The sequence below is a fragment of the Neopelma chrysocephalum genome, unplaced genomic scaffold, assembly GCF_003984885.1.
Source record: "Neopelma chrysocephalum unplaced genomic scaffold, ASM398488v2 Primary Assembly neopelma1_131, whole genome shotgun sequence".
Taxonomy (NCBI): domain Eukaryota; kingdom Metazoa; phylum Chordata; class Aves; order Passeriformes; family Pipridae; genus Neopelma; species Neopelma chrysocephalum.
The window spans coordinates 1308416-1336216 of record NW_020897793.1 but is presented as its reverse complement, the minus strand read 5'-3'; the positions used below and the strand labels follow the sequence as shown (position 1 = coordinate 1336216).

Here is a 27801-nt window from a genome sequence, read left to right as displayed (position 1 = left end):
CCAGTAAGTGTGGGTTATTTTCTAAGTGACAAGAGTCTGATTCTGATCTCACTAAGTTACAGCATCACTGATTTCAAATAGTGAAACTAGAAAATGAATTCTTATCTTGAGCCTGTCTGTCCTTCATCACGGATAGAAGAGGTAAGCAGTGTTTCCAGGTACTGTCTGCCCTTTAGGTCTGCAGTCTGAGTGTGCTTACCATCTTACAGACATCTTGTGGCTTCAGGGCTCACCTCTAACGTGAAATGAAAAGCCAGAAGAAGAAAAATTAAGCACTGAGACTGAATTATATGCAGAGAATTGACACAAAATGAATCAGTACACAATTTGGTCTGCTTCTATATGAAAAACTTCTCATACAAATACTTCTGCATTAAGCATAATCTTATCTCAGACTTGACCAACTAAGCAAATGAAAGAACATATCACTTTCCACTGCAAATTAAAGTTCAGAATATCATGGAAGACAAAAGAACCTAAAGGTTTAATCGAATGAATATCAGTCAATGGGTAGGCCATTGTTATGGCAGCACAACCTTTGCTAGGTTTCTAGATATCTAGATTAAAAATGCTGTGTTAATTGTAATAAAAATTGTAATTGTAATAAAAAAACCTACAGAGAAAATTGGATAGTCACTAAATGTTATAAATTTAAAAAAAAGGCAAGAGAAGTTACAAAACAGGCTGTAGCTCTGAGCACAGTAGGAATAAAAACATTAGTTTCTCCTTGGGACCAGGCGAATGTTTGGCTTAGGAGTCACATTCCAAAATGAAGCAAAAGCTTAAATGGTAGCTTACATAGTGAATCTTAAAGAAAAATTATTTTTTGCAACATTACATGGGAGAACGTAGTCCTGGAGTTGTCTGCAAAGAGTAATGTTTCACTAGAACTGTCTGATAGAAAAGGATTAATGGAAACAACCATCTCATATCAAAAACACCCATGCAATAGGTGGCTTCCACGTTCAAAATGAGAAAAAAAAGTAAAAACTTTAGAACACAGTGATGTTTAACACAGACTTTGCTGCTAGTGGTGTAATGACTCAACACTCCATAACAGTCTATTTTTTATCTATGTATCCATTCATTTGGGCCTTTTAAGGATATATGTATATATCTTTAATATATATACGTATGTATCTAATATAATTCATGACTATCTTTTAAATTATGATTCAAGCCTCTCTTATTATTGAGATTCTTTACCTCACAATTCTACATGTTAAAAGAAATCCCTAATCTCCCTGGTTGCACTCTTTGGACTTCTCTCACTCTATCTGGGAGTTTCCAGGAACGGCATTTTCCCCTCCCTGCAACGCAGGCAACACAGTGTGTCTTGATTTCTTCCACAGGTGGGAAAAGATGAGGATCTTTTCCAGTCCAGTAGAGCCACTCCTCATGACTGGAACTGCATTTGAGAGATTTTTTTCATGTGTTGCTTATAAAATGAAAAGGATCCATGTACTCAGCAGTGGAATTTTATAATCATCCGATCACTTAAATAAGCAATTTTTTTAAACATTACCATTTGCATCATATAATAATACTACAGCATTTAGTAGAAAAGTCCAATATATGATAAAATGTCTCATATAATCCATGCCTATGAAAGATGTGAACCATTCTAAAGAACACAGAATGAATGAACTTCTCTCTTTGTACTTGGCTAATCGGAAATACAAGTCTACTCAATCCCTGTTTGGGATCCATCACTAGGTAGAGCTGTGATGCAAAAAGTTAGTGGGAAAAAAAATTTATAAAAAAGAGAGAAAAATGACCAGTAAAACGGGGCAGAAGCAAATACATAGACCATGTTCGTTTTGAACAAGCCTGAAACTAACATATTGAGAAGAAACTACGTTAAAGTGTGTTGCTGTACCTATGTTTTGGTGTCACATGAAAAGAAGGCAAGTTCGATTTTGGGTAGAAAGACACCTGGCAAGAGAGAAACCTGGCTGCATTCATTGCACATGTAATTTCAGTTAAGTTGTAACAACTCTGGATAAGTTAATCAGATGGATTTCCAGAAACATGCATTGGTAAAAGCAGAGTTATTAAAGATCAGTGGCTTTTGCCATAGTCCAAAGGATATCTTTAAAACACATGTACTGCATGTAAACCAGGGAGTGGGAAAATAGGGAAAATACAGCAAAACACTCCATTCTGCAGAATAAAACAGTAGTCAGTACTAAATAAATATTTTGCATTCTTCACATATCAATAAAAATTCCACCCCCCTTTCCTGTTATTCCCAAGCTATGCATACAATACAGTGGTTATTACAAAGCATGGTCATCAGAAATGAAAAGCCATCCAATGTCATATACAGAGCACTAGATATATTTTTGTGTGGTTTACCAGTTCTAGGAGGAATACTAAAAGAGAAAAGTTAAATTAAAGTATCCCTGACCGTGGCAGATTTTTGGAACTAGATGATCCTTAAGGTCCCTTCCAGCACAAACCATGCTACGGTTTTCTAGTTATCCATCCTTTTAACTTCAAAACATGGAAGTGCTTTCAAACACCGTCTAGTGTTGATATGTATTTTTTATGTGTAACATACCCCAATTAAAAAAAAGAGTCCAGGAAGAGCAACCATGTCATGCAGGCAGGGACTGTTACATGTACCATGCAGACAAAGAGCATTCCACACAAGGAAATGACCTTACCCAGCAAATTCTCCACCCTGGGCTTGTGCCTGGCCTGCAATTGCATCCATGATAGCATCCTGGGAATACATGCTGATCGGGGTGTTATACTGGGCGTGAATTATAGTAGCCTTGCCGCCAAGGCCCTTCACCTCAATGGGTTTGTGTGTAGACAGGGCAGAGTCCTTCAGGACATTGGGGTTGAAACGCTCCGTGAACTCCGGGCTGGGTTATGCAAGAGTGAGGTTCCACAGGGAAGGGAAGGGAAGAAAGGAGAGAGGCGTGAGAGTTAAGTGAGAGAAGCACCACCAGCAGAGGAGTGTGCATGTCTGTTCATGGCATCTCACCAGCAAAGCTTCCCATCACAGAATAGGAGACAACACAAGTACCAAGTCACAGTTAAAAGCTGGCTGCCCCAATGGATGACATTTTTGTGTTGACTCACAGATGTATAAAGAGGAAAACAAAGGTCAAATAGCTGTCACTGCGTTAAAATATCATGACAAATCCCTAAGTATTTATGTGATGCTAAAATTCTGTTTTTACATGCATATATACGTATAAGTGTACACAGACATACACACAGGTATATGTGCATGCCCATGGGATATACACACATACTGCACTTTATCCACTGCATCCATTCATGCTTTCAGCATTCTGACTAAGTGCTAGGAAATGCAGTGGGGTGAACAGATTTCTGGTCCTCTATTATTTAGAAGGTTCCACTACTTTCTGTCTGGATTATTAATCACAGTGAAATTTAGTTCTTGTGCCTTTTAATAATCTTCAAAGTTTTCTTCACAAAGACTAAATCTTCCCAAAATCTCTGTACAGCCAGCCCAAAGTGCTGCTACAGCATGATAAATGCTCAGTCTCAGACCATTGCATACCATACATTGCAACCAATGGGACAATTGCATTTGGAAGAGTAGCTCCTGCAGTTTCCATTTATGAGGAAGGATTTTTATTTGAGAGATTGAGCCCCAAGCAAGTTAAATAAAGCTCCCATTACATCAGAACAAGCCAGTTTAATGTCAGGTTGCAGCCAAAGAGCACCTGGCTTCCTTGTAGGGCTGATTTGTACATTGTTCTAGCCCTAGAGCAAGGAGATTTGTACATTGTTCTAGCCCTAGAGCAAGGAGATTTGTACATTGTTCTAGCCCTAGAGCAAGGACTGAGCATTGCCCAGAGTTTCAAGGAGAAAGTTAACCCTCAGCTGCCAGACACTGAAGTAGCTGCTCTTCTCTAACCTATGGAAATCAGATGATTCTCTAGTCTGCTCTTCCTGTCCTGCCAGCAGCAGAGGGATGCTAGCAGAATAGATTCCGTATGCTCACTAAATTGGACAAAACTGGGAATTCTGTCCTTTGGGAAATAACGGATTATTCCCAAATGTTTCATTTAGAACTAAACCCAAAAGCTGAAAATGGATACATCTTCCCCTGCAGAAGGAATTCTGGAAAATGTAATACCACTTGATTAGGGAAATTTTCCTTTTCAGTTTAAGACATTTCACTGTAGGTTTATCGGCTAGTGTCAAGTTTTTCTCTTTACACACACAATAGTTTGCCTGTTTGCCAGGGGTTAACCCCAGAGGGTTAAAACTGAACCCTCAATCCAGCATGGAGGAAAAAGTAAAATCAAATAAAGCTGGCAGCCATCTGACTTAATCTTCCAGAGATTATCAGAGGTGATGTGCCACCTCTGAACCCAGCCAGGGGATTCCACTATGTTTTCAGCTTTTTGTTTGGTGGGATGCCCTGACTGAAGATGGACAGAGAGATACGGTCACATATCATTCCAAATACTTGACAGAACATTGACAGCCACATGCTCAAGGAACAGAGACACATAAATGCACATGCTGCATCACAGCCACAGCCTTTAGGTACACAGGTCAACTTTTTAAGGGAGGGAACCAGGAAGCTGTATTATGCACTCAAAAAGTGAAAATCACCTTTTTACAAAGACATTTTCACATTTAAAATATATCTCCATTAAGTGTTCATCAACTATGACAATTTTATTGACATCATCTGTTGAAGGGTGATGTGCAAGGATGTGCAGGTTGCTACACTAAGCATGAAAATGCCTTATTTCAACAACATCATCTCTTTTCTTTGTAATACCCTAAATGATCACACAATAATTACAAACACACAGGTCCTCAAGATCTTGAATTTAGTATTCCCTTTCCTCCATGCTGCTGGAAGTATTGAAGAGATTCTAAACCCAAGATCTGAGAAGATTGTGTGAATGCAAGGACAGAGGTTAAATATGCCACCTTTAAAGAATAAAGTCGTAAGCAGTTGGTTTCCACCACCACAGAAATAGAAGCTAGTAACGTCAGAATAGCCTAAACTTCCCTAACAGTAGCAGCAGGAGTGATTTGGGCTTTCACTTGTGGTCTTTAAACAGTTCCAGTGATGTCTTTCAAGAGGTTTTAGTCACATTACATATACCAAGGCAAAACTTCAACTGATGTTAACAGGATTCCCATAAAACTAATAGAAAAAGGGACAGATTTTCAACTGTAGAGTTTTGTTTATAACTCTGGAGGTAGAGAGAAGATATTAGTGCAGTGCTTGTAAGGGGTGCTGCTCTCTAGGACAAAGTGGGAGAGGTAAGGCTGCAGAAACAGCTGGAGCACTGCTGCAAAATGAATGGGATCTTCTCCTAAGATAGAAAAGGATTGGAAAAATAAATGCCAAAGTAAGTAAGACTAAAAACACCCCTATAATGTGATTTCTGCTTTCTAAGACAATTGTGTCAGAATAATTATCAATGTAAATTGGTTAGACTTTGTCACACTAAAGGAGTTCCAGTGTTTGCATGACATCACACCCACATCTCACTAAAATTAACTGAGAATGCCAGATCAGTGTAAGTTTTGTGCATTAAATATTATCTCAACTTTTATGTATTCTACTGCTTCTAACCTTGTTTGTCAGTTTAAATTTCACATTTAACTATTAGAATTACTTATTTTATGCTGAATTTAACCCAGTCTCTAGAAATTTCTGGATAACATCCATTACAGGGACAGAAAGTGAGAGTTTAGAGATAATCCTCTGCCCTTAGAAAACCGAAGATCAAAACTGGGGACTCTGTGAACTTTCTTAAATAAAGCAGATTGACCATATTTTCAAATAGTTATATCTTGTTTGGGCAATACATTTACTAAGGTAAATGACTTTGTGGATTTTTTTCCATATCAGTATCTCACACCAACCTGAATTTGAATTTTAGCGGGGTGGGGCTTAGGAAATTAATTTTATGTCAAAGCTCAAAGTACATTGCTAATAATACACTAAAAAAGGCTCAGATAACGCTCAACAAATTCTGAAGGCATGAAGGCTACTGAAAGATTTAAGAGGACTTAAACCTGGACTGTAGAAACAAACACTTTTTAAAGCCTTCACAAGAACTGAGCAAGCTCAGACGCCAACTCCATTCACAGCATTAGAGCATCACCGAGTGCTGGTGTGCTCAGAAGGGAGCACTGCTGGACACCAGAGGCAGCACATGATGCTGGCCACACCAAGCAGATTTTTAGAAAAACACTTCCACTTGCAAGCAGACACAGCACGAGCACAGGGGATCATGCTACCCCAGAAAACACATCTTCACATACACAGCATAACACAAACATTTGGCACTATAGAGAAGTGATACTAACTTGGCAGCGGTGTTGGTTATGACCTAAAAGAAGAGAAAGAGAACAAACAACATCAACCACACAGAAAAAGTCAATAGTTTTTAGAGTGCAAAGGGCAGAACGTATTTATGAAAGCTTGCTACAGGCTCTTTTCACACCATCTACAAATAAGAACAAAAAGTGAATGTATGCCTAAAAACCCCAACATGATTAAGAAAGGAAAAAATTTAGGGATTATACTTGATCCACTAGGACTTAGTAGGGTACCACGGCATTTTGGCTGACCCTTGAACATGATTTTATTGCTGTACATCCCTAAAAGTACTACTACCAAAGTGTATGGGGGAGGGAGCAGAGGGAATAAAAAAAGGATTTGCAGAGTATATTCTCATCTGAAAATAGCATATGAGTGGTAGAAATTATATTTTCCCCCCCAGATACTAAATATTCAGGGATGAAGTCTGTTCTCCTCAGGCCACCTTCAGAGTTGGTTTTGCAAGACTGATTTTTTGGTCTTTTACATGCTGGAGAATATCCAAAAAATACACTGGTAGATGTTTTAAATCTAAAACTAAGGAAAATGCCTTTGTATTTAACAAAGTATTGGCCTAAATCTGACTGTACTTACATTATGCCAACAGTGGTGTAAGCCAATTAGCTTCAGAATAGTAATTCCTAATTTTATACCACGTGAAATGAAGCAAGCTGTGCATTATGTGTTTTTTGGGATATGAATATCAGGATATTTTATTGATCTGGTATGTATACAGTATGAGAAAACCACCTGTTCATGCTACATTTCTGCTTTGCTGCATAAACGAGCGACAGTGGCTTGCACAGTAATTCCAAAGCAGCACAAACCAGCAAAAGCTGGGAGTGATGAACAGTGTGCTCACACTGGACTGTGGTGTATTTGCTAATAACAAATAGCAGTAATGGGTAAGGATGTTTATTTTAACTTAGTTTTTCTCAAAGCTTAAAATACCCACATTTTGCTCTTTTCTTGGTTGAAGACTAGTCCATTTTATTTTGCGCAAAATAAAGAGGAAGAGATCCAGGATCAGTTAATAAACTTTTCTTCTTACTTAGCTGCACAGAATGCTGTTGACAGAACTGGGAACTGAACCTTCCAACTTGCTGCTGTGACACTTCTGTATTTGGGACCGATAGAAAGTACTGGACAGCAAAGTTATGCTGACATCCCAAGTGAATTTGACTCCTTCTGCTTTTGCCTGGCAGGACCTTTGATATTACTGCTTCTTTCTACATACACATCCTATTGCCTTGGCTCATCCAACAGCCTTTTTCATGATCAAAACCACTCTAATGAGCCAAGCTGTAGTAAAGGCTTTGCATTTCTGCATTTCCATGGTAAAACAATATCACAGATCACCTTCTGCAGCTACTGGTCAGACTCTCAGATAAAAACCCCACATTAAGCCAAATGTATCAGTTTGTTACAGGAATCGGTAGAGATATATTAGGAACAAGCTGCAGCCTGTAAGCACATTAGTGATCCTATATCCATTTTAGGTTTATGCAGGACAGCTGAAATCATTTACAAAGAAACAATGTAATAGTATCATTTTCTGACTAATCCAGGCCTCCACCTTACATATAAAATAATATTTTAAAGGCAGAACGACCACCCCTAAAATACAACTTAATTAGAGGAATATGTTTGCATATAAAAGTGTTAAAAGATAAAAATCATTATGTGCACACACTAAGAAAAGCTCAACAGACATGTCTCAGTCAAGATTTTGAGATGCAAAGAGGCTACTACAGCTTCCTTCAGAAAGAGTAAAGCTTTGCTTCTCCTTATGTTTCGTATGTGATGAGAAAATTCCCCCCAGTTCAGAGCCACACATTACTTTAGTTTGATTCTAAATATGGACATGTATGAAACACCCAAGTTGCTGCTCACAGAGGTCACAGGGTAAGAAGCCAGTAACCCAAACCACCTGGCATGCACTTGAGGGACAGGTATTTACTGCCCTTGACCTACAATGTGAAAAGTAACTCACACTGGAATGAAAAAGATCCACATGTTACAAACTATGACTCACTCTTCATATTTATTAATACTCTCCAGAGCTTCCAGCACATCACAGCACACTCTTAACAGGCCACCACTTTTTTACCCCGGGTCAAGGTGACAAAGCTTTAATGTAAAGTGTATCAGAGAGACAGGTGCTTTGTTATTCTTCACAGATTAAGGAAATAATCTCAAAATTAATTTTAGTTCCTTGATAGAATTTTCCAGAGGGTTTAGCTAAGCCTCTAGTAGCAATTCACACAAGTTTAAATTATTTGGTGAAAAGCACATGGTATTGAAATGTGAAATATACTTAAGATCAGCCCCCACACCTGAATTTTTCCAACAGCTTTTACCATACTAAGCACAAGTTCATGAATTCACAATGAATTCACAGTTTTGGAGCACCACGATATCACAATCTTTACATAGCATCTCATGTTGTACTATATGATAAGAATGTCCCCAACAAAGTCCAGAGCTGATCTTGCAGAGCTCACAGTGCTTTCCCTGTGCATTCTGTCCCAAATATCCACTATGAGATTGAGATTATCATGGATGATACCAAGTGCCAAGGTAGTTACAGGTTCTGTGTGTTATTCTCCAGAGAGCAGAAGGAGAGATGCCTCTCAGTTCATGGGTAACAGTCAAGTGGGAGTGGGAATGACAGCATTCTTGAGCTCTGAATTTTCTCTGCACATAGAGATCTCAGAAGTGTTACCTGAGAAGACACATTTATTTAGTGCCTCAGGGCTCTTTCATCTTTTCAGAATGTTCCTGGGTTGCAGAAAAAAGGCTGATTTTTAAAATTTTCTAATTTGTTCATCAGTGCTACAGATATCACAGCCAGATAGACAGAAACTCCCTAAAATTTTGTTCAAACTAAAAAAAAAAAATAAATCTCAGATGGTTGTTCTAAGGTAGGACTTTGCTTTGTAATTCAGGGCACTGCACTAAAATATAGAAGGGACATAAAACACGAAAAAGCAGCAGAGCGAAGACAGGGAAGTGTTTTCTGCAGGTATACCTTTTTTGCACCCCACTAATCACTGTGATATCATGTAGTCTTATTGCAATGCCCTCTGGCATGAAAATAAAGGCTCACATAGCCTTTGATGAGTGATGGATGCAACTGGGTTGGAATTCTGATAACAAACAGTCACAATGCTGAGCTATCCAAAATACAGCCACTTCACCCTCACCCTTGCAGATGTTAAGGAGGGTTGTGAAGATAGTGGGAAAAAGATAGTGAGATATACTCCCTGGAAACTCTGCATATTGAAAAAAAACAAGGATTAGTATTCTTCAAGAAAATTGTAAATTAAGAGAGAAGCATTCTGAGGTTTATTTTGCTGATTTTGTTAACTGAAATAATTTTCTTCTAAACAGTAATTGCTTTTCTTAATTATCCAGTATGAGAAGGGAGGATAGGATTTTTGCAGATAACTTAATTAGGATTGTTAATGCCGAGTCCTCAAGAGAGTTGCAATGAATCATATAAACTACCTGAATCATCTAGAACACATACTTATGCTCTTTTATAAGGATAAAATATCCTTACTTTGCTACAAGTTAAACCCCTTGGTTTTGCTCTTGCAAAGAGCTCCTGCAAAGAGATATAAAGTACTTGAAGATATGCATTTGCTATCAGACCTCAGTGGATTGTCTGAATTTTCTGTTTTTCCTTATATAGCCAAGTCCCTAGTGTCAAAAGTACACTTTTCCCCATATTCATAATAAGAAATTCATCTTAATTAAAAAAAACCCCAAAACACAAATAAACAAACTAAAAAATTACATTTGTTTGCCAATTAGTACATGAAGGCAGGAAAATTAGGAAAACCTGTTTCTCATTGCTCTTTCTCATGTACTGTAGTCCCAGGTCCTCATTTCACAAACCTTCTAAGAAAACAGTTGATCTGCAACAGAGTAATATGTAAAACCTTGGACAGCATGGGGTCAAACTATCTGGGCAGTATCTGGAGATCGTTCATTGTTACATACAAGTTAACAGCAAAGCTAATGGATGCAAGACAGACAACATCCAAACCCGACAATGTCCAAAATATTGCAATTTTGACTCATTTTGCATAGAAAAGCCAATACATTAAGGCAGGAACTACAGCAGGACATTCCAGTAGCCGAGCACGTCAGATTTGCTGGTCCAAGCCATTTGTCTTTAGCAAAGTACCAAAGATAGACCTGGTTGATGGCAGCTGCTCTAATGGCCAACAGCAATACTTGGTTCTGTGAGACTGCAGGCATCAGTTAAAACTGCTGTGTGCCAGAACCCCGAGACAATCCCAGTCACTTCAGTCCTAGTGTTCCTCCTCATGCTCTGGTGACTATTGCCAACCCATGTTGCACTTCAGATACCAAAGAACAAGACTTATCCTGTGATGACAATGTGGATATGTCTTGGGGGCTACTGGAAAACTTAATGATTGTTCCACACCTTAATCATGATTACCAGATAAAAGCACAGTAGGGTAGGTACTATTACACTCATTTTTCAGCAAATTCATTACTTATTGAAATATTAAATATGTTACCTACCCTCTAGGAAGTCCACCTTCTGAAGCCCTTCGGTTGAGACTTAATTTATGCATCTCAGCCATTTCCCTGAGAGTCTCTGCTGAGTAAAGGCCAATGGGGTTGTTATACTGCCTTGCAGGGCTCAGCTGGTGTGCAGGGCTATTGCCACCAGCCAGCACAGGGCTTGGTTTGGAACCTAGAGTACTCTTTGCAGGTGAAATGTCAGGAGTCACAGACTGAGAGGACATGGAAGATCTAACTGTGGTAGTCTTTGAGTAGGAAGAACTATTTGAAAAGCTGATCTCTTGCTGGTTGAGGTAGCCTGAAAACGTTCCATTGGTTGCTAAACCACTACCCACAGGCCCAGTCGCCGTGTTAGTTAGAGGGCTGAAGGTTGTTCTGTTGCCATTGATTTCCCAAGCAGGTTCCTGTAGTAGCAAACATGCAGGCCAAGAAAAGAAAAAAAAGAAAAGAGCAATCATAGAACACATGCAAAAATAACATCTGCAATTACTGCTTTAAACATATTGATAAACTTGCAATAAATAGATTGGGGCCAAAGCATTCAAACTTTTGGGGAAGATTTTCAACAAAGAAATGCATTGTTTCCAAATAAGGGAAGCAAAACATACTCAGGCATTTTTTACTGGGTTTTAGTTGAAATCAACAAAGAAAGCTTAACATGAAAAGAGCATTTGCGACTAGTCAACCTCACAGCAATAATTTTATACAAACACAGTGCTGTCCATCAATTTTTAGTATATTTAAAAACCTTTAAAAAACATCTTGAGGTCAGAATCATTTTAGATAATATACAAACATAAAAGTCAATGCCATTATTAGAAATACATAATGATTCTAAACCACGCCATTTTCCATTTTCTATTTTCCATGAGTGCACTGTGAATTCTGGAAGCTCACACATGGCACTGCTTTCCTGGGCTCTGGTTCATGCTAATTAGGCCATGCAGCAGGGTTAGCAAATAGACCAACACGATTCGAGGACAGGCACTGCTCCACAGAGAAGATGTTTCTATGAGGATCATTCCTGCATAATTTACACTTGAAGGAATGTGTACATGACTACGTTGATGATGTGTGCATGATCCCACTGTCATGTCCCAGATAATATTCCTAACTAGGACACCAGGGTGCAAGTCACAGGAATCTCTCCCGCAATAGCTATACCCATAGAAGTCTGTGCTGGTGCTTAAATTAGAAACAATCTAGAGAAGAATCATCCGGGAAAAACACAGTCCTACACTTCAGTTTAATAAATGATTCACTATTAATGCAACTTAGTTAAACCAAAATAAAGGTGATACTAAAAAAAGAAAAATAGTGCTTTATCAGCAACACAATGCAGGTGATAAGTTGTCATGTGAGTTCTGAGGTACGTTCATGTAGAAGTTCTGTGCTTTTGTTGCCTAAAAACACCTTATCACTGCTTCAAGCTCCTTCTGGTGCAACACCTGGGCCTGAAGGGTACTCAGTACCTTGTGGGAAGCACAGAGCACCATTAGGGTTAAATCGCCTCCTCTCCTTCCAACTACTGGTAGCGTGTAGTGACCACAGCTCTAAACTTTCTGGAAGCCTGTCTACCTGAAATAAGGACAATTTTATTACAGAGAAATAGGAAATTCACTTTCAGGTGGGAATTTTATACCTTTACTCTTGGTTTTGCTATTCTTTCACTTCTAAAGGCTTGGTGACTGGAACATGAATAGCTAGATTCTGATGTCGATTACCTTTAACATCTCTTTAATGTTTGCCATTTTATCACCCTGAATATCGGACCTCATTAGCACATTTTAAAAGAACGAGTTACATAGTTTCAAAAACTGTTCTATTCCTCACTTCTGTTTGTCTGTAATTATGTGCTTTGCATTAAAAAAAAAAAGTCTATAGCTGAGCTATCCAATGAACTATTTGAATGCTTTGCAATTTACAGATTTTTCTAGAGTTGGGATATTCTAGTTTATTGCAGAAGATCCTGGCTCCAGCCTGACTTGGGCTACGTAGTTTTTGTTACAGGAAAAGGATCAGTTCAGCCTCTCTCTCTGGACATGGACATGCTGCAGCCACAAGCGGGATCCAGATGCTCACAGTTAAGAGGCCCACCAGGAATCCTGCCTGCTGCAGTCCAGCTCAGGGGATGGGGACAGGCAGGGGACATTATCCTGAAGAGGCAATGGAGCCACAATCTGGCCTCAATGAAAGCCAGTTCAAGAGCAGGTGGTGGCCTGCAGTGACATTTTGCCTCATTTGGGCTCAATCACTCATCTTCTCCACAGCCTTGCATGAAACACAGGCCTGAGAATAATCTGCCTTCTGATCTTCTACTTTTGCTACTATTGGTTATCATTAATGTGATTTACTAATTTTGATACTAAGGTTCACTAGAAAAATAAATATTTATGTTGTCCTCTTGGATTTTTCTATGGAAGCATACATTTGAAAAAAATCAAGATAACATGGCCTGATTAATTAAAATTTATTGAAAAAAAACTCCTAAAGGTCTAAGGATATAATTAATCATACCATTAAACATATTGAAGACATTTTGATTCAAAAAAGTAAGGCAGATAAAATGAACTGAGATAATTTTTCGTAGTAATAAACAGGAAGAGATTTTAGCTGGCATTAATAGCTGCCCGAGGCTGTAGGAACAGATAATCCTAAAAGCAATTTTTCAGACTGTGCCTTTTTAAATAACTACATTTGAAATAAATACTTTGGTCACTATACACTGACATTGAAAACAGCTAACAGCCTCCCCCTCAGTGGCTTATTGCAAGCTTTGAGATATCGTTAAATAAACAGAAAACAGAGGTTGTCTATAAAAATGTGTTGAAAAAGAAGCACAAATGCACAAGGTCTTGTTCAAAAATTAAGTCATCACTTGTGCAAATGAGTTTCACGTGCCAGCAGAGAGGGACAAAACAATTATTAAACAGAAAATAAATATAGAGGCAAGAGAGAAGAAAAAGGATATGCCAGAGTTATATTTGTTTGTTACCCTGAAAACTCTCTGGCTCTTTGTTAACTCTGGGTTTCCTTTTTAAACCTCAAAATAAAAAGGACATGCAAGGAGAGCTGATCAAAAAGTATCAGTTTCAACTGTTAATGAGAGAAATGCCAGATTTTTTTTTAATCCAAATGCATTTTCAAAGTTTTTGGGTTACCGGACAGTAACAGTAGGCAAAGGGAAAATTATAGGATAACCATAAAAAATGATGGTTGATAATTTTGCTCACCTTTATGACATGGATGGAATTTTGGTTTCACTCCTGAAACAATTACCAGCTGGAACACCAGCATGATGGTAACTCAACACTAGAATTCCTAAGAACCCAGCAGTGCCAGGTTAGCATTCTCCATTTTGAGGAAGTGTATCAGAGAGTAGCAGTATAACTTCTTCTAAGGAATTACTGCCCAATCATCAGCATATTTAGCTCTTTCCTTTTGTGTTTGACAAAGAATCCCTCATTCAGTTTATTCCTGGTAGGGTATTTTTGAATTTTTTTTCCCCTGTCCAATGGCAAAACCAGATCAATGCAGCATTTCTGAAACCATTTCTGTCTGTGAGGGGCAAATTTCTAATACTGAGCAGCAGCACAGCTTTGGGCATTGCATCACATGGAATGCAGCCAACAGTAACAAACGTTCCCCTGTTCCCTGTCTCTCATCCCGTTCTGTTCCAGTTTCCGTGCCTGGAAAAGCAAGACGGCATTTCCAACTACGGGAGTCTGATGCTAGCCCTGCAGCCGACCAGAAGAGGAGGCTCTGACACTGAGCAATGGGCTTCCCTCGAGAAAGATGCCGGGATCGGGCAGCGATTCCTCACTGCAAGAGGAAAACTGCGTTTTAATTTCCCAGCGTCATGTCAGTGAATGAGCTTAAATCTGATAAATGTAGAGGAGTTTCATTCTGAAATATTATTATTATAAACATCCAGTTTCTGTGAAAGGCAAAACCTCCTTATTAGGGATCAGAGAAGCGAGAAACAAATTTATGTTGGACGGCATGATACCAAGTTTTGCAGATCCTCTTCCTTTGACAGCTCATTTTCTATTTATCTATTGCTATGACCCGACAGTTCTTACCCACCTTTTGCACTTCTGAGAGAACAATTTTAACAGTACTAATGAATTTCACCACCCAACATGTCCAAGAAGCAGTTGTTCTTTTTAAAACTTTTTATAGAAAGAAGGTAATGGAGGCACCAAATGACTCTGCTCAAAGATATCCAACAAACTGCTTTTGGCTGAGCCAGCTCTTCCATCCTATGCTTTACTTAAAAAGTCAATCATCTCTTCTTCTATGTTCTCTTAGCCACATAGGTTCCCAAATTTGGCAGAAACAAATCATGAGTATTACAAGATCCTCACTGGGACTCCAAAATAATCACTATTTCATAAACATCACAGCACACAGTCATACTGTTAAAATTAAAGAGGCTGTCAATACCTTCATGCAAAGGGACAAATGTTAAAGCTGTGCTTACCCTTAAAGCTTCAGCTGGAATGTTTTGAACTGCACTGAGCTGAATCTTCACCTGTGTTGTGTCACCCCTGAAGAGCTGCAGGAACTCACTGACTGATGATGGCTTAGTTTCAGTCCTTGGACTCATGTTTATGCTTATTGTTATTTGAATGCTTTCAACATTAACTATATCCTTCTATGTCGCACCTGTGCAAAAGACTACTAAATCTTTTGACTAATTGAGAAAGACTGACTAAACTAAATGAGCATTGTTTCCAGTTTGAGATTAATGTCAGATAAAGATATAGTGAAACTGCAAATAAATCAAACATGTATTTCCAATAATATCCCCACAGCTCAGTTGGTGCCTTATTTATAGTTGCAGAACCTGTATCATCCATAACATTGATCAGCTATGTGAAAGAATGACTGACCTTTGTGACAGAATGTGTGCCTATTTTCCTAAAACACAAAAATCCCAAGACCACAGTACTCAAAGAAGAAATGCATGCTTGAAAATTAGTGTAAGCTGCAATCAGATCAGCATTATGTACAAGAGAATTTCAGGTTTAAACTAGACACTGAACTTGCACATGCAGATTGTTTAGCTCACATTGACATGCCTTAACCTTAACCAGAGAAGGGTGAGAAAAGCTTCTCTTGATGTTTGAGGATGACACTGTCACGACTGTCCTGTAATGCAGTTTTTTGCTGTTTTTTTTTTAAATACAGTCAAATTCACTTCATGTGAGCCATCAGTCTAAACACTGTCAAGCAGTGATGTGGAGGTGACAGCTTCTGCCTATGTGTCACAGAATTCCTCATTTCTACAATGATACTGTTACTAGAAATAATAAAGGGACAAGCAAAGAAACCTTGATTTTTAAAGTGTATTTACTGTACCATACCTTACTGCAACATCACCATACCATTGTTTATCAGTAAAGAATTTTTATTCTGGATTTTGAGGCTTCTCTGATGGTTCAATGATTTCATTCCCTTCCAAACTACCTCCAGAGAAGAATTCTTCTTCACTTAAAAATTACTGTTGTCTACTAGTGTAGACCAGTGATATAAATGTCCCTCCTCTTGACCTGCAAAGGGTTCGCACTCCAGCACTCTACTGGTACCTCTTCCCTCTGGGCCAAAGGCCCTACACCTAAGATACTCCTGAATAGACTGTTTCCCAGCATACCTTATCCTGGATGCCACCCTTTTCCTCTAGAAATGTTCCAGTAACTCTCTTTTCCAGCTGCCAGCACTACCTGTAGCCCATTCAGAACAGCTCCTATAAACATTTCCTAAGCACCAACACACAGAATTCTCAAAATCTGAGACAGCAAGCTTCTGAAAATGGGTTGAGTCCTTTGATCCTCACCTCTCTCTGAAGGGTTAGGATAGAAAATATAAAATATCCTTATGGCTTTCATGCCAAAGGCTCTTTTAGGACCTTTAAGAAAACCCTACAGCACAAAGAGTTAACTTTTTTATATGGTAGATAGTTAAGGGAGGAAAATGTTTTGTGTGATAAACAGGTTTGAATACCTATGGCAGTAATTTTAAAATTGACACTTGACAAGGAAGAAATGCACCTAACACAGAGTCATGAAAATCCCATATATAAAAGCTCAGTGGGACTGTGGTGGAAGCAGACAAATGTTTCATACCTGTGCAGGTGCCAAAGAGAGTCTCAAAAGGTAGCTGTCAGTCTTGTGATCGTGAATAACTCTGAAGAGACATATCTACTCTCTGCCTTGAAAACTAACAGAATTCTGTCTAATTCTTGAGGGGAAATAAGAAATATCTCCCCTTCCTGTCCCTATTATTTTGCTGGTGCAGTCAAACACTGGTCTAACTAAAAAAAATGATCCATCGCTTTTGTTACAGCAATTTCACGATACTGTTCGGTGACTCTTCCAGTAACTTTCTCCAAGATAACTTTTATAAAATCATGATATAAGCAGAAACAACTCTGAGCAAGATAAATCTTTAATTTAATTTTCCCTTGCCAAAAAGTTTACAAGATCCAGTCTGAAATAACATTATTTTTGTCTCAACTAATAAATGGCCAGTCAGGTTCATTTAAAATTTCACAAAATAAAACTGAATCAAATTATTCTCCCCAAGTGCATTCTCCTCTGTTAGTTTGAACCTATTTGAAGCAGTTTCAGGGATGATGTTACCTTCTGCTCTGAATTTGGAAGGTATAGTGTTTATAAAAATTACTTAAAATTGATCTATGGATGTCAGAACTGCCAAAACCAGTAGAACATCATCTAATTCCCCATGTGTTTTGATCTTTTGCTTCTTATTTTTTTAGTGCATGGTAGAGATGAAACTGGCACTGACAGAAGGGATAAGTTGCAGCAATGGAGATTTTACCTCCTCTCCATTTAGCTAATGAAACGTGTCAGCACTACAAACATCCTAATATCCTACCCAGGGCTTGAGCCTAAGGATATACACCATCTTTCAGGTATCCTTGCTCCTCAGTGCCTCCAAAGATACAGAAGATGAGTTGCCAGGTACAGTCAATGAATGCTGTTTGTTTTAAAATGAATGTTTATTTTATGAAAGATGCAGAGCTTTGACAACAGAAACCAAGCCATCCATTTCCTCTGCCACTTGATGTTATTCATTAAATTGACTTATCATCTTTATTTTTTTATTCTCATTTCTTGAATACTGTGACAAGAGTGCAATATGATGCAAGCTTTCAAAAGGCCTCATGTCCTCTTTCCAAGTCAGTGTCTGTTCAGTTCTAGTCAGGATTTGGAGAGAGAGACGTACAGGCTAATGGTTTTCCCCCAATAATCTACAAAAGCTAATGTATGTTTTGAGAAGCTTTAGTAGCCTCTTGCAGCCCAGATGAAAACAAGCTGCTCAGAATGGGTTAGACAAAATCACATCAGAGGCTGGCTGGAGGCTTTGGTCCTGCTAATCAAAAATTAGGAAAATACAGATCACTAATTGCATTGCAGCAGTTTGCTGCCTCTGCATTCATTCAACGTTTACTTATTTGGGGCAGGCAAAAGCTATTTCCTGTAGTAGGTATTTACCTTCACTGCAGCAGATAAAAATGGTGTTCATTTTGGCTGAGAATGTGTCACTTACCTTCTGGTGGGGGATTACAGCCCGAGGAGAGTCAATTCTGGGAGCTGTGGTTGAAACTGGCACTGGACGTTTAGATCTGGGGATCAAAAAAAAAAAGAAATAATAAAAGATGAGCAATCTGGACTTCTATTTTTCAGCTCTAATTTCTTGCCAAAATTCTCCTTCATCAGGAGCGAAAGTTCAGCATGGCCTAGACGTTTTCTATCAATCATCACACCTTCTCTACATCCTCCTTTACAAAGGTCTTATATGTGAGAAATAGTTTGAGAAAGTTTCTCTGAGTGATGAAAACCCACCAGTTATGGAAGCAGCCTCTGACTTGGGAGATCATCTGTTTTCCAATACCTTGTGACAAACTGCATTTTCATAGATGAGAATCAGCCACAACTGGATAAATTCAGGCTTGGGCAGCACTCTGGGAAAAGGGACTTAGTGGTGTTTTAAAATGTGGAGGCTAAACTTCAGTGCTGAGGCACCTCAAGATCAACTCCTCAAAAGATTATTATTTAATAGTTTCAACTGTAGAGCAACTGCAATTATTTAAACCTCTCTGCGGGAAGAAACGTGGGCTTCATTTCAGACAGTTTAGTTTCACAAGGAGCAGAACACTACTGAATTAGCTACTCCAAATGACTGTCTTTCACCTCTATTTTACATATACTTGATCATTTAGAAAACAAAAATAAACCACACTAAAATGCTTCCAAAACACACAGTTTGCCCTTTCATTGGTAAACAACCAAGAAAGCACAGTGACAAATGCTAACTGAAGCACTTGTAGGATGCTCAGGTAAGTGAAGATGTATTTGTGGGAGGTGTTGTACAAATCTGCATAGTGCTGAACATTCTACTGAAATCTTTCCAACACACATGGGATCACCAGAGAAAATGAAATGAAAAATGCAAAAAATAGTCAAAAGAATCATAATTTTACAAGTAATATCCCATTGCCAACACACAGATCAGAGTCATGCCTTGAATTCTAATCTTTAAAAAGTACACTGCAAAATTAGGACAGGGACAAAAATGAAATAAAAATACTTAAAAGCTTACAAATCAAGTAGAGATGACTGAGACATTTGGAACTGTTTGCTTTAGACAGGAGATGAATAATGGAAGACAGAGGCTTAGAAAATAATGAAAGCTAGAAAAAGGGAAATAAAGCTACACTTGTGGACATTAAGTGAAATTGAAGACAACACATATAAAATTGATAAAGGTAAACATCTTTTCCTAGAGTACTTGATTAGCCTGAGGTGAAACTCATTGTTACAAAACATCATTGAGACTATGAGAATAGCAGGATATCAGAAAGGATGAGAGAGTTATGGTTACAACAAAACCCCAAGAGCAGCTTTACACTGAGTATAATAAATAAACATATAGAATCTCATTTTTCAAGGCACAGCTTTAAAGACTGATAGGGAGAAACCTTCTGTGTTAGGTTCATTATTTCCTTCCTGAGGGCTGTGTTGCACTTTCCCCTGAAACACTTAGCAATGGTATCTATCAGAGAGGGAAAGCTGAGCTAGACAAAAACTGGGCTCATCACAGTGGCAATCCCTGCATCAGTACCGAGCTTCACACTGAGCTCTGTGTTCAGCTTTTGCTGCCACACACAACATTTTTCCATAAACAGGAGTAAACAAACAAAAAAAGACCACCTAGGAGAAAGGAGCAATCCTTACAGGAACCAGAAGATTTCCACATAGAAGGTATGGAAACTTTGAGAGCTGAAAACAAAGCCAATGTAACAGATGCCTATCTCACAACCAGATACTGTGAAAATGAACAGTCTAAGGAGACAGTGAAAACTGGCATTTTGTTAAACAATGTGTAATCAACCTGTGAAATTCACTGACAAAGTATTCCTGAAACAACAGGCTAGAAAATTGTTAAAGGCACTAATATTCATACTCATAGCTGAAATATATCACAATATACTCCCTAAGACATAATTATCAGAGAAAGATATTCTTTCAAGTTCTAGGAACAAGAACTAATCACTTACTGCCTAGAACAAATTTTCCTCAGGCAAGTTACTATCTGATCTTCCCTCAGGAATAAGTGCCATACCCTTCCTCCAACCATTTTAGCTTACAAAAAGAAACAATAAATCATATTCATGAGACATGCACATGTATCATTAAAGACAGCAAAAAAGAGAAAAAAAAACCCAACTGCAGCTCATAACACAGAGTTGCTGAAAACTGACAGTGACAATTTATGAACAGACAAAGATTTAGGGGAAGATTCTGGTCTTCTTTCCAATGGTATAATTTCCAAGTACACCCAGTTATTTCTGTGAAGTGACAGGGGTGGGCCTGGGCATACCACACTGAGTGTCCCCCTGCTCTGTTCCCTGATCGTGAATTTTAGGGCCAGAGTTGCAGAGCACTGGAAATGTGGTTTGCCACGTACAGAGGTGGAGCAAGCAACGGCACACTGCATGTTTCATGTGTAACTGAAAAATAGTTGTATTGCAGCAAAGGAAGTTATTTACCAGACTGCTCCATCACTTCTGATGTTTATTGTATGTCTATTTTTTTCTCACTCATTACCTGACCACAGAAGATGATGTTAAAAAGCTGCATTCCTTCCATATTACTGATAAACTACATCTGCCATTCCAGTGCTATCAAACCAAGATTTTTATTTGATACCAACTTGGAGGTTTCAAGATGTTACTCAAAAACAATGAGGTTCCTACATAACTCTGCCCTGGATTTTTATAGCTTTGATATTTAAAAACAGAATAATGAGACTTGCTAGATTTAGCAGAAGCTTGCACCAGAGAAAAGGGCAGGAAAGGTGAAATCAATTTGTGGAATGAAAGTCTATGCACTTGCAAAATAAAGTGATTATTTACATAAGAGTCATTACTCCGCCGGGAAAAACATCTGCAAGTTCAGAATATTTTTTTCCTCCCTCTTTTGCTAGATGAATCCAAGCCTGCAGCAACACAAGTTTGCTTTTCAAGTGATGATGGTGCTGTGGTAAACATATATGTCCAGGTTTACATTTTAATCCATTGATTGCAAAATTATTTTATTCCAAACACTTGAGGAGTGTATCTGCTCAGTAGGGCTATGAGAGGGATGAAAGTCCAAATTTCACGAATGACTGTGATAATTTCAGATTTGATGTTGAAATTTCCCATCAAGATTCTTTTTCTTAAGCCATTAATTAGATTTCAACTTTCAGACATTTTCTTCTATATTTTCCAAGTTAAAAATGGAAACAAAGACCTCATTTCAAAATGAAAACTCAGAACAGTTCTAATGATGACCAAATACATCATTCTGGTATTTTTTTAAACTTTTCTCCTTTCCTCAACTCTCCTCTCCCTCAATATTGGTTCTCTTTTTTAATGAGGTTCAAAACCAAGATGGATGTAGTTTTGCAAAGCAGTTTTATTTTGATAGCACTGCTGAAATGGCTGTCAAAATTCCTACTTGTTCCCACCTTCCTAGATATATCTTTAATTGAAGAGCACTTGACTTCAATCCTGATATTTTTGCACTCACAACAAAGGTTCATTAGGAGCCAACTGCACTGAGGAGCTGCCTGCCCAAGGAAGGGCTGCAAAGGAGTTCTGTGATTCACTATCAGTTTAAATTGCATCCTCAGAGGAGCACAATATTGTACTTGCAGAGAGGTGAAATGATCTAAGAGATAATAGCTTTTTCATCTTCATGGGGCTTTTTTTCTATTATATCTTTACCAGTCAGTGCCTCTCTTTCCTAATTCTCAGGACAGCTAAAATGAACATTTCTTTCTTACAGTAAGCTTTTGCTTTTATTTTGTGACGTAAGCTCTTATTTATACTTTGTTGAGAATCGTAATAACTGTATCTTAATATTTCAACCACTAGAAGATGAAAAGGGTCAAGTTTATGGAAAGGTAATAAACCAGATTAGGCTAGGGTTAGAAATGCCTAGAACAATTCTTACATACTTTACCTATCACCTAACTGAAATGGAGTCATTCTGGAGTGGAGTGGGAATTTGCAGAATGCAAAACAACAGAGCATGTAGAATTGAGTGTCTGATATGTATTTGTTTTAATGCATTCTTATTCCTGACAATTTAGTGGGGATGATGGGAGTGTGGGGAAGAGACGTAAAAAGGACCAACTAAGTGTTCCTCGTGGTTATCAATTTAAATGCTGAGACAGCAATGTGCCAGTTAAATCTTCAGCTAACCAGTGAATTAAGTAGCCAAACAGAAGCTTCTTCTTGTTTCTAAGTCTTGCACAGAAAATCTTGAGTCTCATGATACCATGGTTTAATTCTCTAAGCCCTGCCTGGGACATCAGCAACCAGTCTTAGTGACTCCAATGAGAATCACAAAGACAAAGCCCTAAGCATTTCACAGTACTTCAAATACAACTGTGATCCCTTTGGGGCTGGGATGAGACCTACTTTCCCTCTCTCAGGATATCATCTGTGCCGGCAATAAAACTGAAAAATATTTTCATCAGCAGTTTTGTTCTCTATGTATCCATGGCAAATGCAAATATTAGCATTTGGCTGGATGACTGATTAGTTCGTTATTTCCCTGCATTGTGCTGCACTTGGATTGCAAGGTGGGCAATCACACTTTCCAGACCTAATGTTCACACACACAGCAACACATAGACAAGAACTTCTCGTGCACAAATGGCATCAGCCTAAAAGGAAGCAGCTCTCCAATCAAAAAGCTGTTTGTAAGTATGTCATACTCATTTTCCCTTACAAAGGATCTTAGTCAGAGGCAACCACAAACACTAAGGGACAGAGAGGCAAAGGAAAAGGGAAGAAGCCTTGGAGATTTTTGTGAAAGGAAGGAAAGAAAGGGAACTGGAGCCAGTGTGTGTAAAGCTGAGATTTTTGCAAAGTCTCTCCTTGTCTCTCTTTGACTCTTTCTACTTCTGTGGCATCTGCACAGTGCCAGTTGCATCTTCCTAACTCCTGCCCTCTCCCCTGCTGTGCAAAATCCCTTCTTTCTTGAACTGCCTCACATTCTGCCCTCCAGTCTGTTCCTCCTGAATGGAGTAACTGGCTGTTGATGCCTTCCTCTCCTCTCAATTAACTTGGTACCAACCCTAGAATTCTTCCATCCCAGCAGCAACTGTGGGCAAACTGGGAGGCTCTGGCAGTGTCCCTGCAGCTCTGCTCCATGTGTGACAGTTATCCACAGTTATAAGATGCTGAACACATCTCTGGCACTAACCCAACACGCACAGCAAGCTCCACACTTAACCTCCATGAACACCTTTGTTCAGGCAAGTTATTTCTCCTTCTGTCTCCTTCTTCATGTCTTTGCACTATTTCTAAAACATTTCCAAAAATTTCCTCTCCCTATCACTATCAAAAACCCAGATAACCCATAAAGAAATGTGGGCTCATCCCAAGGAAATTTCATTCAGTTACAGAACTTGTGCTGTCGTGGACTGAATCTGTATGTATTGCCATCAACATGGTTGAAGAAATACATTATTTTATATAGAAACCATAACTTTGTTTCTAAGTAATATTAAGCAGATCATAAGAATTTGAAGGTCAGCTTGCTTTAATGGTGAGTTACCAAATAGATCACTCAGTTATACAGTGATTGCAACAACCTTGTTGATATCAGAATATCATCATCCCAATCTCTCCCACAGCTAAGGTGCTACATTTTAAGCTTAAGTAAGGTATTACTAGTTTTGCTTAGATCATTCATCCATAGATTGCCACCACAATGCTACTTACCTGAATTTTTAATGTTAACCCAAAGCAAATTCACATTTTATTTCAGATTTCATTACAGGGCTTTTGCACAACTTTTCTAGTTATGCACACTAACTCCACTTGAATAGCATGGGATTCACAAGTAAAATACATTTTAACTAGCCTGAAAAGGATTCTGTTGGAGAGAGGATATGAGTTCTTTTAACTTTCTACTTTTTATTTGCATGTTTTCTATGGTTATTACAGATCTGGTAAAAGCATTAGATGTTCCTCTCAAAGCTTGCTTTAAAATAACAGCAGAAACATTAAGGTGAATAGAAGGGGTACTTCCAGCCCAGTGCAGGAAAACCCACAGTACTTGAAATACTCAGAAATATATAAATAGGTATTGATTATAAATAAGAAGCTACTATTCTCACCTCAATAATAAATTCGCTAACTGCAGAAATGCAATCAAATTTATGAGAGAGGGATCAAAGCTTAATGGTATATAACCTTCAAATTAAGTGTCTCCCTTGAAATCTTACAGTTTGGAATAATTATTTATTGTTAATGATTTAATTATTAGATGATTATTTATAATTACTGAGAGATGCTAAAAAAATCTATTGAAGGTAAACATACAAATTAGAAAATGATCAGAAGAAATGTTTGGGTTATGAAAAGATCTAGTAGTGTAAAGCAAAGAATTAGCTATTATTAATAAGGAGCAGAAGAGACACTGAATAAAGATTTAGTGCTTGGATGTAGCCTACCATACCCTGGTCCTGAGATGTGATGCAACTCTCTTCAATAAATATAATAAATGACAATTCTGAAGAATTGAATATCAAATATTTAAATACCCGAAGTGAACCATAGTGATTTACTCTGATTATTTTTCCCCTCCCATACAAATAGTGTACCTGAGACTTAGACTACCCTATTCCAGTATCATCAGGTTCCCCTGCAGTACTGTAAAGTCTTGGCTTCTTAACAGCTCCCTTAAAGGTGAAAGCCATTCTGGTACAGATTTCAGAACAGCACTGGGAACTGCTGCAGAGCATTACCCTGAAAAGCCAGCTCCAGAATCAGGAAGTTGCAGCTGAACTTCAAAGACATGGTGATTCACAAAATAATAACATAATTACCATTGTAACTGCCTTCTGTTCAATCAGAGGAATTCGAGTAGTGTTCAAATCCAAACAGATTTCTAACACCACACGGAAAAACTCTGTTTTTCCCCTTACCACTCAACATTTTCAAAAAGGAAAAGCCCAGTTCTGGATACTTTGGGCATCCTGACCACAAATCACTTTTGTTAGTTTCCAGAAGCTATTAATGAGGTATACTTATTTAGCTGATTTTCTTGTAATTCCTCTTTGTTGGGATGTGGACCTTACAGCGTGTCACATGGTTTTTAGAGCATTTCTAATTGGCATATGTGGAAGGGAAAAATTAGTGAACATGGATAATTAGATCTTAACTACAGTCTGCCTCATTTAGGCCTTCACTTTCTAACTTTCTACACTAAAACACTTGAGTGAGCTTTCCATTAAGGCCTATACCTGAGAGACTTTGACTGAAAACATAACTCTATGTCTTCAGACTGCTGAGTCGAGAAGGGTAGCCAGGACCTGTCAAAAGATTTTGTTTCCTTTGGAGGTATTTGAGTGCTGTTTGGAGTTGTCATTACATTAATGCAGTGACACCCCAGTGCCAGCCTGTGCCTAGTGCTCAGTACTGACATGCTGCAGCAGCACCAGTCAGGGAGAGCACAGACCCCAGGAGGTGGCCAAAAGCCAGGCAAAATGGACCAGGGTGTATCGCTGCTCTCGCTCTAAGAAAAAAAACATTTACCAATGATTAAAACTTGGTGAAAAAAGAATGAGGCCCATCAGCTTTTATAGTGGTTGGTGGGCAAGAAACACCACAGTAAAAAGGATCCAAAGGAAACCAACAGCCTTACATGTGCAAAGAATGTATTACAAGACTGATCTAGTAAAGCCTTAGTATTTTACCTAATTGAACGATTTCTCATTCCACTTCTAAAAAATACTTTATCATCCATTCCAATTAGCTTCAAGTGTGTAATTTACATCTTTCCATGACCACGCTTAAGCTAATCAATGTTAATCAATAAGAAAAGGTCCCAGATCTAATACACTGTGACATTTTGGCTAACATACCTGCTTCCTCATTGCAGAATGCAACCAGCAAGTGTTTGTCTGAAAGAATACAACTGCCATGTGTATTTAGCTGTGTCAGCTCATTGACTTCGGTGAGATGTGCCCCTGGTACCCATCTTGACCTTTCCATGGTGAGTGCAATATAATATGTGGAAGAATTCCCATGGATATTATCTTTAGGGGATCCAGAGAATATTTCTTAGAGGAATAAAATAATGAATTTTAACCTCATCTCTAAACTGGTATTTGGGAAAAAAAAAAGTGATGGGCACTCAGAACAGTTCTAATCCCTAAGTAGAATCCTGTTGTAATGAAAACTTCACTGCCCTTTAAAGCCTTGGCATATATCCACAGTTTCCAGGCTCTTTTCTAAAACTAACAAGGACACTTTATGCAGTGAGTGTAAATAGCAGTCCACTCAATTAAACTGCTCATGTAAGGAATATATTTGTATTTATTGCAGTGACTGATATTTTATTTCATTTTCCATGGAAAAAGCCGCTCATTAATTTTAACAGCAGTAAATGCTGCTGCTCCAAAGCAGTAACTCACAGCCCTGAACAAATGTTAGCCTGACTCTTGTAAACAAATCTACTGTCCTCTCATACCTGCATACAGAGACAACTGGGCACGCAATGGAACTCACCTCTAATTTACCAGGAGTGAGGGAGGACCACCTCTCTGAGCTCACAGTAATGTAGTCTCCTTAATTCCCTAGGAGGATATGTCTTTTTTTCAGTGCTTTAAGCATACTGCATCACCAGAAGGAAGGAGGAAACCTTGGCTATTGGAGGTAGATGACTCTCAAAGTTCTAGAGTCACATGTCTAAGCAAACTAACTGGTATCACATGTCACATCCACATTAGTGTTCCTCTCCTTTTTTGTACTAATCTGCTTAAAATTTTGAATAGTCCAATTATGACTAGTTCAGACCATGCTTTCATCAGTATTGTTTATATAGTTCCAATTTACTCTCAGACTGGAAGAGATACCCTCTTCTAATTCTCCTGAGCATAAACGCAGCCTAAATCTGGTTCTGATTTAAATATGCCCATCAGCAGACCTAAAACATGCACAGAACTGGTTGCTATTCACAGCTTCAGACAAAAGAAAGCAGTTTACAATAACCACAGAATTCCCCCTGCTTGCAGTTTGCTGTCACCACACGCTTTATTTATAGTAGATCTGAAATGAATACTGCAGGATCAGACATCTTTTGGTGCTTCACAAAAAATGAAAGCTATTAAATATTTACCGTAGGTCTCTCATGGCTTTGCCTCTGACACTTTCCCTTTCAGTAGAGAAAAGAATTATTTAGCTCATGATTTTCCAGCAAAAGACAGTCAGTTGTGACTGTCTGGAAGCAAATGGCAGCATCACTGGTATGCCCTGGGAGGGGGAGGTTTTGTCAAAGCACACTAGGCAGGGAAGGTCTCCA

The 27801-nt window shown here is 38.5% G+C and overlaps 1 protein-coding gene across 6 annotated transcripts in view; it reads right to left on the bottom strand.

Annotated features, from left to right (window-relative positions):
* LDB3 (LIM domain binding 3) overlaps nucleotides 1-27801 on the bottom strand; it is a 121004-nt gene that overhangs the window by 49989 nt on the left and 43214 nt on the right. For 4 of the 6 annotated variants that reach the window (XM_027698650.1, XM_027698649.1, XM_027698651.1 and 1 more), the window contains 2 exons: nucleotides 18482-18557; nucleotides 10904-11310 (listed from right to left, as the gene is read on the bottom strand). In XM_027698650.1, the coding sequence (XP_027554451.1) occupies nucleotides 10904-11310; nucleotides 18482-18557 (483 nt within the window). Of the gene's footprint in view, nucleotides 1-2669; nucleotides 2874-6330; nucleotides 6354-10903; nucleotides 11311-18481; nucleotides 18558-27801 lie in introns of all 6 variants that reach the window. The other 2 variants (XM_027698652.1, XM_027698654.1) reach the window with 1 other exon arrangement.